This window comes from Falco punctatus, assembly GCF_963210335.1.
Source record: "Falco punctatus genome assembly, chromosome: 5".
Lineage (NCBI taxonomy): Eukaryota > Metazoa > Chordata > Aves > Falconiformes > Falconidae > Falco > Falco punctatus.
Genome location: NC_137584.1, coordinates 13,668,779 through 13,682,671, shown reverse-complemented (window position 1 = coordinate 13,682,671; position 13,893 = coordinate 13,668,779). Strand labels below are relative to the sequence as shown.

Sequence of the window (13,893 nt, the reverse complement as noted above, 5' to 3'; positions counted from 1 at the left end):
TTGCTTTTTCATTTCTTGAAGAACAGCTTTTTACAAAAAGGGAAAGTTATGATAGAGAACATTGTGTACTTTACAAATCAAGTTATTCTGCCAGACTTTTCATTGCCAAGCTCTGCAAAGATAATACAACTCTTCTACGTGTTTAGTTTTAAGGGTTACATTCAGTATTATAGACTGACCAGACTAAAGTCTAGGTTGTGCCATCATTCAGTGAATAAAACAAGCAATATTTAGTTCTCCACTGCTGCACAGGGAAAGAGACAAAGGCTTAAAACCAGACGGAGCCAGTGAATGTGTTACAAGCCATAAGGAATAACGTGATCTCCCCTTGAGAAACACATTGAAATTAAGTCTGATCTGTACTCAAGTACTGAAACAGTGGTTCTTAAACTCACAGTAAAAAAAGTTCCTCTCATTCCAAGAAATTAAAGGTAGTGTTTCAAACCATGAAAATCCAGAGCTAGAAGATACTGTTGTAGAAGCTATTTAGCATGATCACAGTCTTCTGTACAGGTATAGCCCATGATAAGTGCAAATATCATAAACGTAAAAAGCTGAAACATTTGCATAACAACTTACTGTGTAAGTGATAGCTGCCAGCATTCCAATCACAGTCAAGGAACTAATGGAAAATGAAAGAGCAGTCAAGCCATCTGGGGGGAAAAGAAAAAAAAAAAAGCCTGTTCAAAACTCCTAGAGATATAAGAACATTTCTTCCTGAACTGGTTTCTTGAAGTATTTAAGTTAATTAGAATGAAGAAAAAAAAAAAAATGAAGACATTGTTACCAGTCATAACAATTCAGATGAAAATTCACCTAGCATAGCTTTTCATCGGGAGTAGATCCTCCACCAATACTCCAAGAAGCAGGACAATCATCTCGCCTTTGCTACAAGTTCCCAAATGTTGCATTCAAATGGTTGACTAGACACCATGAACTTGCTCCCATAGCAGTATAATGCCTCTTGACTTATTTCTGGCCTCCACAGGGTGTTGTTATAATTCTCTCAATTTACATATGCTTTCTGGACAGTTCTGTTTTGTTTATCACGTGATTTCTCATAATAAAGCACTATCCAGAGAATCAGGGCAAGCATGGATCCTGTAACAACCAAACAAGCCAGACTGCATGCCTCAGCTTCACGCAGACCATATACACCAGAGGTCCTCAAACTACGGCCCATGGGCCAGATACATCCCCCCAGGGTCCTCAATCCGGCCCCCAGTATTTACAGACAGCCCCCCCGCCGGGGGTTGGGGGGGAAAACCAAGCAGCCACAGATTACTTCTGCCACTTCATCTGCACGCCGGCCCCCTGGTTAAAAAGTTTGAGGACCCCTGATATACACCCAGATGTACAAACTGGAAAAAGGTCAGGGGATTAAGTAGTTACTGTAGCCTTACTATCACTCTAGACATGAAAAGGGATAGTAGAAGAAAAGTGTTAAAAAAACTCATCCCCAAAGGCATCAAACTCCCAGAATCCTCCTGCATTTTTATTTTTTTTTTTACAACAGTCCTGTCCCTAACCTCACCATGCAGGACATAACATGGCAAACTTTTTTGGTTAAACAGTTGCTTTTTATTTTTTGACAAGCATATTATTTTTTTATATTATAAAATTAACTTTAAGCAACCAAGTCCAACTTTATACCCAGCCATAATAGTTCAGCTACTTAGTGTTCTCCCCATGTCCTGTCCTCCCCTCCAGTCAATTCAAGGATTTAGAGCACAAAAAAATCTATTTCTACTCACACAGAATTATCAGCCAGTTTCCATTCATTACCTGGTCTCCATCCCTTTTCCTGAACATAGCATCAGGCACTCACAAACTGAGAAATCTTGTTATGGTTATCCTCTATGGGAAGCTGCATCTTTCTTCTGACCAACCCTATAGGCCTCCTTCCAAAAATATCAAAAGCTAGTACAATAGCACAACGAAATCCAACTTTGCAGCTCAAATTTGCTAGGTAATACCAAACAACTTTGCCAAACCTCACAGCAATATGTTCATAAGCATCATACTACAGCCATGTTTAAAACTGGAAAAACCCAACTCAACAAACCAAAACCACACAACCTAGCACCATTTCTCTTTTAGTGCTTGTGAAAATTTTACTTGTGTTCAAGTTTAGGGGAAAAACCTCACATGTAAGTGACCACTATTTCTAACATATCACACAATATACTTCAACACATTTGATGATCTTCCTGCACATGTCTTTGAAACCAGTATTTAACATCCATTTAATAAACGTTGAACTATGTTCAATGAAACACAAACTAACTGGCTGAAAAATTGGTAATTGTACACCAGAAGTATATTATCAGGTTCTGCCTCAGCAGATGAGTTTGCAATCCCACTACAAACTGAACAGACATAGAACATACATCTAAAATTAAGATCTTTGTTTTTCTTGGGTTAACTGCAGAAAGACAAATGAAAATGTTAAGTTAATATAGGAACAGGATAACATGTACAAGAAAAGACAACAGGCAGGAGTTTTGTCCTCATTTCTCCAGCATCTGGAACACAAGAGAACTTTAGCAACAACACTGACCAGAGACTTGATGGCTGTGGAATAGCTCTAGAAAAAAAACAAAACAAAACAGGGTGGGGGTGTCTTTGCAGACAGCAAGCTGAAGAGAAGAAAGCAGTGTGCCCTGGCAGCACGGAAGTCCAACAGCATCCTGGGCTGCAGCAACAGGAGCGTGCCCATCTGTGAAGAGAAGGGACCATATCGGGAATACTGCAACCAGTTTTAAGGTTACCACTACAGGCAAGACAGATAAAACTGAGCAAGTTAAGGGGAGAGCTGAACTGGTCAGAGCTTGGAGCACAGGCCTCGCAGAGAAGCTAAGGGACCCAGTCTTGCTCAACCTGGAACACAGGCAGCTTTGGAGAGGCCTAATACAGCTTGCCTGCTTATCAAGGAGGTGGAGCCCAGGCTCTTCAGTGGTGCATAGTAGTTCAGCATGAGACAATGGATAGTGTGCCTATCCACACTGGATAAGAGCAAAAGTTTTTTTCCACTGAAATATCCATCCTTTAGGTTTTTTCAAGAGCTAGCTGACAAAGCCCTGTACAACCTGGTCTGACCTTACAGCTGCCTTCTTTGTTGCAGGAGACTGGACTAGATGACCTGATGTCTCTTCAGTCTGAACTATCCTATGAAATTAAACTTCACAAGAGAATGCTGGTAGAGTCAGAAATTAAAAACCAGACTTCTACACCCCAACCCAGCATCTTAATCATTAAGTCTTACTAAAAATAAACATTAGTATACTATGCTTTCATAGCAAGGACATGTAGAGCACTGCATATTGAACTAACAGCCATATCAAGGTAGCCTAGAAAAATCAGCTTACATCTCAGCTCAACCATTGTCACTACGTGTATAAACAGTTTAAGGACCATTTTATTCTGTGCTGTCAGAATACTTATGAAGCAAGAGTAACACAAACAGGCTAACAGCCAAAATTACAAAAGAGCTATGGACTTGTCTTCCCTATTTACTATGCTTGCAAGCACAGCGTGTATTAGCATTAAAGACTGTGAGGATGTGCAGTCAAAAGGCAACAAGAAGAGCTTTTAATATGTGACCAGATGAAGATGAGGCAAAACGTGGGCCTGCTGTTGAGTGGGGCAGGGGCCCCGGTGACAGAAGACATGGAAGAGTCCGAGGTACTGAATGCCTTCTTTGCCTTGGTCTTTACTAGCAAAAACAGACTTCAGGAAACCCAGGCCCAAGAAACCAGGGAGAAAGGTTGAAAGTAAGATGTACCCTTGGTGGAAAAAGATCAGGTTAGAGAATACTTAAGGAAGCTTGACTGAGTTCACGGGCCCTGAAGGGATACATCAAGTGCTGATAGAGCTGGCAAGTGTCATTGCAAGGAACTTCTAGTGAGTACAAAATTCCTAGACTAATGCAGAATGCAACTTGACCAAGGCTCATAGCATTACGTTCCAGAATATTCAGACAGAAGTCAATACTGATACATAGCAAGAATGAGACACAAATCAAAATCATTGAATGGTTTGGGTTGGAAGGGGCCTTAAAGACCATCTGGTTCCAACCCTCCTTGCCATAGACAGGGGTACCTGCACTCTGGGCAACTTGTTCCAGTGCCTCACTACCCTCACAGTGAATAATTTCTTCCTCATATCTAATCTAAATCCGCCCTCTTTCAGTTTAAAGCCATTCTGCCTCATCCTATTATTACACGCCCTTTTAAGCTGTCCCTCTCCAGATTTCTCAGCGACCCCCTTTAGGTACTGGAAGGCTGCTATAAGGTCTCCCTGGAGCTTTCCCCAGGCTGAAAAACCCCAAGTCTCCCAGCCCATCTTCACAGAAGATGTGCTGCAGCCCTCTGATCATCTTTGTGGCCCTCCTCTAGACACACTCTAACAGATCCATGTCCTTTTTATGCTGGGGACTCCAGAGCCAAATGCAGTACTCCAGGTGGGGTCTCACAAGAGCAGAGTAGCCTGGCAGAATCGTCTCCCTTGACTTGCTGGCCATGCTTCTTTTGATGTCACCCAGGAGTCAGTTGGCTTTCCGGCCTACAAGTGCACGTTGCCAAGCCATGTTGAACTTCTCTTGCACCAACATCCCAAATATTAGAGCACTTACGCATTTGGATTAACGTTTGTTAGACAAACTTAGTTAGCCCTTTTCTGGAAACATTTGGAAAATGACAGCAAGTGTCTTAGCTCACCTGTAAAAACACATTCTTCACACCTTTGCTATGAAAGCACACCTTGGCTAAACACATGAACTGCATAAGCTAAATGTTAAATACAACTTCATTGAGTTTGGATTTCACAATAATTCTTTACAGCCCTAGCAAAGCAGTAAAACAAATGCAAGCAAAACATTTAAAGAGGACAATAGTAGGAGAACAAAGGGGGGAAAAAAATAAGACACATAGGATTTTCCTGTCTAAATAAGCAAAATCATTTCATAGTCATTCTTAAAGTGAACAGCAGTACCACATTTAACTAGGTAAGCACTCAAAAGTTGTCATACAACAAAATACAGATTCACCATACCCTAAAAAACAGGGAACTTCATTATTCAAGTAACATTTAAAAGCTATGTTAAACAAAGACTCCATAGAAAAAAGTATTTTCCCCTCTCCACTACTAATATAGGACACAACATTGGAATCTTTGCTGTCAAACGGGGGCTGTACTGAAAGCAGACACTGCCAGTGTCTCCTCTCTTTAAAGACAGATGTGTTTTTTGTGTTTTTTTGTCTGAACAGAAAGAACAATCCTATTGCAAAAATTTTGTGTAGGTGTGCAGTTAAAGTCAAGCTAGAAAACTGTCACCACAGAAGTTAGTCTTCTTGTTCAGTCAATGATGAGTATGCCAAAATAAGTTAGTAGCAAGTTGTGCAAAACTCAGAAATCTCAAACTTACGACTACTTCCAAACTCTTCGAACAAGAGTTTCACTTTCTCCCACTCTGTGGAATTCTTCTTATCGGGAATATCCAAAGGAACAAAGGCACTGTAACAAAGAAAAAAAAATAGTTTTGTTTATCCTTACTAGTAGAGTATCAAAAGAATTCTAATTCCAAGAAAACAGAAAGCAATTTATTCCAGAAGAAAAATTGTATGATGTTAGGTTTATAAAATTCTGAAGGCAATGTTTCATTTTAATCACATTCCTGTCAAATGTTATATTTAGATCAGCAGAGTTCATGTGTCTGTGCAGTGTCAGGTCTGCAGTCAATGAACAAGTGATTTTCCATTTACCAATCCTAACAAAGGTAAGGACCCTACACTCAAGCATCATTAAAAGATGTATTAATCTGATTTACTATCCTAGTTTGACAGGCATGCAGAGGAGCAAAAGCCAAAAAAAAGCTTAAGCATCAATTGAAACAAATTCTCTTGTAAATCCACACTTCCGGAAGCTAGAATAAAACAGTTAATGATTCCCACACCAAGCATTAATAAAAGGGGCATGTTTATCTTCCATTATTACAACCAAAACAACACATATGCTGCATTCCATTCCTTGTTCTGTAGTTGGCCAAGAGAACTGAACTGCAGAGAATGTAATTAAATATTTTTGACATTCCAATAAGCAGAGAGTACCAAAGAGTGCTCAGAACAATGTCATGTTGAACAGTTCCCTAGCTGAAGCTTCTTCCTGTCAAGTCTGCCATCTAAAGTCCAATAATAAGAGTAACTCTTCAGCATGTCCATAGACAAGCCAGCTAGTTTTGTTACTGATGGAAAACCAGTACCTCCATACCAATCTGAAACTATAGCTTTCAGGCATAAATCAGAATACCTTCAAGTCACAAGGAAGTCAGATTTGGAGGGAAACATTTTAGGTAAAGAATACGAGAAACCAACACAAAATCCCAAAGATACTTGTGAACATTTTTTACGGACTTCTGTAAAGAAGAGTATATCATTAGATCCCTGCTTCAAGTCCCAATAAACCAGTGAGTAACAAATATGCATCCTCCAGGAGTATGCCTTAAGCTTCAAGTACAGAACATAAGCATATATTTCAAAAGTTGGTGCTAAACTGTGTGCACTTATCACATGAAGATCAAACACAAACTCTGGAAAGCTTAAGTTTTAAAGATTAGAATTTTAACTTGTAAAAAGTGTTTGATTCCTAGCTTCTTGACTAACCAGTAGATTAAGGCTAGCATTTACTTAAGTTAACCATGCTTGCAATTATTGATTTTGTCCTTTAATCTGCTTCTAGTAGAAATTCTTTCTGTAAAATAGTACCCAGGCAAAAATCAAGACACAGGTATTAATACAGATTTTGGCAAAATTTCTGTTTACAAGAGATAGCAATATAATTAACTGCAGGTTTATTTGCTAAAAGGAGTTAAAATAGGAGACTGGGAAACTAAGAAAGCTCAAGTTCTTTTATTTTAGCATCAATATAAACTTGCTATCTATGGACCACATGCAGGGAAAAAGTGACATGGAAAACCATCCTCATATTTAACTTCCTTGCCTTCACCACCCCCACCAGCAATAGGGTTTAAGAGTTTTTTGGGTTTGTTTGGGTTTTTTTCCTGACACTACCTACAACCAGCATGTCAAAGGACACAAATCAGAGCAGAAGCCACAGCACCCATTATACACACTCTTCAATTAACACTCAGCTAAACCTTGACTGAAGGAGATGGACATCAGATTCTGCTCCTGCTCAAGTTCCATGCATCAAGGGCCTCAAAAAGGAATGCAGGAGCTATAAATTCAGGTAAGACTCCTGCATGCTTGGGAATTTTCTCATCCTGAACAGGGTCCCTCAACTAGTAGCCAGAAGGCTAACTAGCCCACTTGGACAGACTTTTTGGACTCTACCTTAACAGGCCACATAAAGAACAAGACAGAATTAGCATGCCTAGCCATCTACAGACCTGCATCCAGACCATGCTCACAGAGTATCTCCAAAACACAGACCATCATTGCACCGGCACAACACACAGCAGTTTAGGCCTATTCTTCATGCACGCTAAAGAAGAAGAAATTTGGCAAAAGCATTGGCTATTTTGACTAAATGGTCAACACAGCCTGAAGGCCATAGTAGCCATCAACAGATTAAGAAGCTTCCATGCTAAATAACTCCATTCACCTGTCATCACTGTGACAATACAGGTCATAGAGTTATTACAGAAAAAGAAGAGTACAAGTGCCAGTGCAGGGTTTTACAGGTGTGGCTGCGAACTTGGTGCAAACAAACACAGAAGCTCAGCTGTGATTTCTTACAGAGTTCTGGACACAAATGAAATGAGTAACTGCAGTTATTTTAAGAATAGAACCAAACTACTATGCTGTTTAAAAAAACATCCTGGGAATATTACGATTAATATTTAGATCAGTAGCTAGGCTCCAGAACAAGGAAGTAAATGCAAGACAAGCAGTTTAAATATTAACTTTTGGTAGGGTTAATAACACACAGGTGTAGATAGGCCAAGTCTCATCCTTAAATCAAGGAGTGCCATTAACTATCATCCTTAGGAAAATAATTTCTAGCACACTAGATTTAAACTAATTGCCTTAGAGTACATTTTGCTATAATATAATTTGCATAATTATTTATAGGCTATTTAGACATATAATCATAGCTTTTTAAAAGCTACGGTTCTAGAAAATTGCAATTAAACTGGTTACCTTCAAACAGGCAGGGAAATATTCCTTTTTGAACCAAACATTCATTAGCTTCAAAAGTAAGTATTTTAGTTCAAACCAGACACTGTATAAGTTTGCCTTAACATAGACAGTAGTATCTCTACTCCCTTGGCTCCAGCACATGACATTTAGAGTAAATAAACCATATTCAAGCAAAGAAGATAGTTTGTAAGGGAAAGGCATTACAAGTAAACGTTAGTTCCAAGTAACCCAGTACAAATTTATCCTATTAATTTGCTTTTAATGGTACTCTGCACAAGGTTACTTGTGTGCAGAGCATTTGAGTGCTACTGCAGACATACAAAGCCTCAGGTGTGGCAAAAAAGTGCAGAAGACAACAAGAATACACTACTCCTGCTAACAATTTACACAACAATCCTGCTGATTGAGCTGTGTTATCATCTTTGAAAAAACCTCCAAGGTCATCTGGCAGAAAACAGATAGCATGTTTTCCAAAATAGTCACATAGATCTCTATTGGGGCAAGGTAAACATCTGGGTAAGAACAACATAGCAAGCTTAATACAACTTTTACAGTTTCTTTGAGGACTGCTGACCAAGAAAGAGATAGGGACTTCTTGTGCAGACCTGTCTTTAAAGGAACCAAGCTATTTATTGACCTGTTCTAATTATACAGATTACTTCCTAAAAATCAATCAGGACAGAGGTTGTCTCTATACAAAACACTAGTCATGTAAGTGCAAGAAGATAGACTATCTGCTAGGCGCTTAACGGGAATTACTCCAACTCCTCTTGCTATTGTAACCTGTGTGCATGAGTGTTCTAGTCCATTAAGACTAGCCTCCTAAAATTAAATCCAGTACATAAAATTCCAGTCTGTTTTAATGTTGGTCTGATCTCGACCACCAATAAGAAAACCTGCTACTGTATAGGCAGCACTGCAAGACACGTCTTCATACCACATTCAGTTGGGCCATCCACGTAGAAGCTTCAGCTCCAACACTTCTATCTCTTTCCTATCCACACTGGGACTTCTGAGGGTGCTCTTTGCCCTTGCTGTGCAGTCAGTTGGCTAACCAAAATAAGTAACTTCTTCATAACAAACGTACATGAACAACTACACCCACTATTTACTACTACACTAGAACCAAATTTCACATTTTTCTTCAGCACAGTCACCTTATTTGCTTCCTTATAAACAGAGATGTTAAGTATTGTAGTTTCCCTTAAAGGGGACAGACAAGAATTATATTCTTCTGCAGCAGCATCTTAAGTATCAAGGGTGCTTTTCTATTCCAAGGGCTTTAGGATGATGCTACTATTTAATCATTATCATCTTGAAAGCAAGCAACCTCATGTGTGCAACAGCAGAAAAATTATTACAGGTATTTCTGGGTTCTAACTGGAAGTACAATACCTATAAGTAACACAGTCCTGCCTCCCTGCAGCAAATACTCCAGCTGTTTTGATCAGTGAGTTTCAAGACCCTACCTGTGGAGAAGCACTGTTCAGTAACTAACTTAGGCCCAGGCCAAGTACTACAACTGTCTGGTTTGCAAGTCCATCTCACTGTCATATGGCACAGTATCAGAGGGGGATTGTGGAAGCCACTGTAATTTATAAGGTGTGAAGACTTTAAAGAACAAGCCTAAGAACACAGAAGACAATGAGGAAGTCAAGAATCAAGTTCCATCTTACTGGAAGCGAGGGTCAAACATGCTTACAGCTACTGAGGATTCAGCTGACAGCTACTGTAGATACTGCAGAATTGTCTCAACTGGATATATTATATAGTGCGTATATATGCCACGATGTGAGCCACCAGTCAGAGAATCGGGTTTTGTCAGAAGCTTTAGTAATATTTCTAGATTATAATTAAGCTAACTCAAATTCCTTTAGTCTCTCATAATAGCAAATGCATAAATTTTAATTGAAAGGATATACTACTTAGTTTTGATAGAGCACAAGGTACATATCTAGAAAATTCCAGTAAGGCAGTATACAATTAGAAGCATTAATTTCACTCTGGTTTCTACTTCACACTTCGGTACTTGGATATAGATCATTTTAGCATATATTTTGTAAGTTTTACCAACTTCAATGCTGCAGTCAAAATGCCGAAAAGCTTATGACACAGCATACATTAGGAACATTCAATATTGGTGTGCATGTCATGCTTAACAGTGATCTTAAATTAAATTTGTAATACTGCTCAGAGTTTCAGAATAACAGCACTTGCTGCAAACAAGTTACCCACTTCAGTAATGCCTGCCTTTCAAACAACTGCCAGCAAAACATTCACCATACAAGGCACCGTTATGTGGTTAACCCCACACTATACTTGTGTCCTTCACAGAACACTTCCATTTAGTGAAGTACTGAACACTGAACATCAATTCATATTCCTAAAAGCTTTTTTGGGATGTCCAAAAAAAGCATTTGATAGCAGCAAAAAACACGAGCACAAATATTTTATTCCTTGTGTACACAGATATCAATACAACTGTATCACACCCATCATATCCTTGGTAGACATTCACACTGCACAATCAGGCAGAAGCACGAGTACCTCCACAATGAAGAAAACTATTTTAGCTTCCAGTTAAACGTTTATTTTTCAGGTACATAATTATTAGAATATTTAAACCCTAATAGGGATTAAGCTAGATATTCATTATACAGATTGAGTGCACCATAATCTATTTTTTTGATCTTGCACAGAAAAAAATTCTGTTTGGGGTTCTATTTAGTATACGCCCTGTTAATGTTTAATACAAATACTTACCCAATTAAGAGAAGAACTGCACAAATTGTGATGAACCCCAGAGTATATTTGAGTGCAGTTTTAACCTGCTGTATTAAAGAGAAAGGTAATATATTAACATAAAATAAATCTAAAAGGCGTTTATCCAACAAGTTACGGCAAAGCATACTTAGCATAACAGGTGTTCTACAAAAGAACCTCCACAGAACATATAAGTAGTTTTAGATAGGTCGTAAGTATACATTATTCTTGAAGAGTCTCATAGTTTGAGAGCTATGAACAATTACACTGAATTATGCTTCCATCAAACTATGCACTTGAGCAGCTGTGGCCAGAAGACAGGGTATATTTGTTCAGTGCAAATAAAAAAATACTTCTAATCATAGACATAATATAAAGCATTAGTAATAAGAATTTTGAGTTTTTCTCATGTTAAAGTTAGAACTCAATAGAGGGGGAAGTGATCACAAATAAAAGACTCATTGAGAGAAGCATTTAATTTGAGAAGTTAGCACCTTACTGACATGCATTTACTGCATTTCTTGGTATGTCATGCACATCAAAATTCATCAATGCATTACAAAAATAACCAAGTGCTAGCTTCAGGTACATTACTACTGCCTACTACAAGAAAAAATGCAAAAGCTACAAGGAAGATACACAAATTTAGTGTCTATCTCAGTATAATCTGTCCACCTTCTACTTCAAAAACCTTTTCATACATGTTTTTAATTCTAAGGAAAATCTAATGTAAGAAGTTTTAACCTTCTGTATATGAAATCAGGCTCGAAGGAATTTGTATGCAGCAAAGAGAATTCATGGTAATACAGATGCTAATTACTTATCTCACTGAAATTTCATTTCACATGAGACCACACTGCTTAGACTACAGTGTTAAGAGCTGCCTCAATATTTTAAAGGAACTGTAGTAACAGACTTAGAAATGCTATTGACATTGTAGTATTCAAGTTAGACAATGGTTCTTGCTTTCATTTTTGCCTGTATTCCTTTGTGTTTTCACTACTAAGTGCATTTGCTACAGTGAACTTACTGAGCATGTGTTGCCATCATCTTCCTTCTCTTCATAATAGAAATAGACAAAGGGAATCCACAGAAAGACACAGAACAGTATGATGGAGTACAAAGCTAGGAGAAAGAATGTAATTAAGTGAAGAGACAAAGTTACATTGGTACTTCATTTACTGCATAGTAACTCAAAGGAAAGAATAAAACATTAGTTTTCTCTCATTCTAGCTCTTACTAATTTAACGCATTGAAGTTAATAAAATTTACTAGCCAGCATATCAACTATTACTGTTTTCTGAACTCAGAAGGACTTCTAGAATCAGCTATTTCAGACTAAGGATTTACAGATACAACTTCAAGTCAGCAGTGGTAAAAAGTCTAAAAGTAATTATCTGCCTGCAGGTGATATACAGGACTAGCACACTGGGGAAGAGGTAGCATACAGTATAGTGAATAAAGCAAGCTATGCCACCTAATAAGTTGTTCATAAAAAAAGGTATATACAAAAATATAACAAGTTTAAAGATATTTTGATCACTGGACACCATTTCAGGGGATGTTCTACTACTAATCTAAGTATGTTATATTCACAAAACAGGACAAGCCATAGCAATATAGCATCATTTACCAACCCTTTTTTTTAAGGGGGGGACTAATCAGAGATCTTCACATACATTTATCTGAGTAGCCCCTAAATCAAAACAGTTATACTGCTCTATTACTTTGATGCACAGGTGATCTTAAGAGACTTTAAACCAGCTAGTTTAACTTAAGTGAAGGGTTAAACTAACATATTAGTCTTCACAAATACTAATTGGCAAGTTTGAAGACATTAAGCCATTCAAAAATCAATTGGACTGATTAGCTAGAGCTATGAAGGGAAGAGACCAATTTCATATCAAGTATTTAAAGTTACAGACTTCAGTGCCCTGTTATAAGATGCTACATACTTTTTAGGACTTCATTATATAGCAAAATACTTTAATAAATCCAAGTGTCTTATACTATGAATGTTTCAGAAGTCTACCAGGAAACTAAAAACTTTCAAGCACCATGTAACAGTATTTGTACCCCATGAGAAAGGTATCCTAGTTAACCAAGCCCTCAAAATGTTCAAACTACCACCCAACCAAGACTCCTTGTGCAAGTACAAAAATCACCCCCTCAAGTGAGTGAGTAAAAATACCCAGGACCACACAAATCCTGTGGTCTTTGACTATTTTTAATCTTTGCCTCATTTTGCATAACTAGTGCCTTCTCAACTCTAACCAATACAATCACCCCAACTTAAGTTTGTGGCCTCCTATCTTGGCTAGTGTGCTCCTTACGGTATCCATGTGCTTCAAAGAAATCTACCTCAGTATTTTTACTGAAGGTGGTGTACAACCCAAATAAATATCAACACCTAGAACCTAAACTTGAATGAGAAATTTCTAAACAGAATTCATTCTTTGGAAAAATATTTCCAGATATTAAGAGGTATATGCTGTTTAGAGTGCTGAGTTAGTTTGGCAGTGTAACAAACAGAGCAAGTTCTTGGTTAGCTCAAACTTTCTCACATTTGCCAAGAGCATAAAATTCAGGGCTCTAAGATACCTTAAAATTTCAACCCTGAAATATAGGATTCTTAGAGCTTCTAGAACAGTATTCAAACCACGTCAATATTGTGAATGCTTTCAGAAATCAAGTCTCTCTAATCTACTGTCTCATTTTTGGGTTAGTTCTAAACCTACACCGTACTGTGCCAGTAAATCAGGCAAGTTACATGCATCATTAATTACAGATCAAAATAATCAGCCCATTGAGGTCACTGCAAGCACAGAAAACATCCTCCCTTCCAAGTTCTACTGTATTAACTTCAGCATACTCTGTTCAAGAAATACTACCAAAAACATCTTCACATACTGCTATTAATATCACTGTATTCAGCTTTCAAAGGACTGTCAGAAGTGTTTAGCTTTTTGAC

General features: G+C 38.1%; 1 protein-coding gene across 1 annotated transcript in view; it reads right to left on the bottom strand.

Annotated features, from left to right (window-relative positions):
* The window catches only part of LMBRD1 (LMBR1 domain containing 1), a 76,344-nt gene that overhangs the window by 43,506 nt on the left and 18,945 nt on the right, over positions 1-13,893 (bottom strand). The window contains exons 4-7 of the mRNA XM_080388843.1: positions 11,953-12,047; positions 10,923-10,990; positions 5,426-5,514; positions 580-653 (exon numbers count right to left, since the gene is read on the bottom strand). Coding sequence (XP_080244969.1) covers positions 580-653; positions 5,426-5,514; positions 10,923-10,990; positions 11,953-12,047 — 326 coding nt within the window. The remainder of the gene's footprint in view (positions 1-579; positions 654-5,425; positions 5,515-10,922; positions 10,991-11,952; positions 12,048-13,893) is intronic.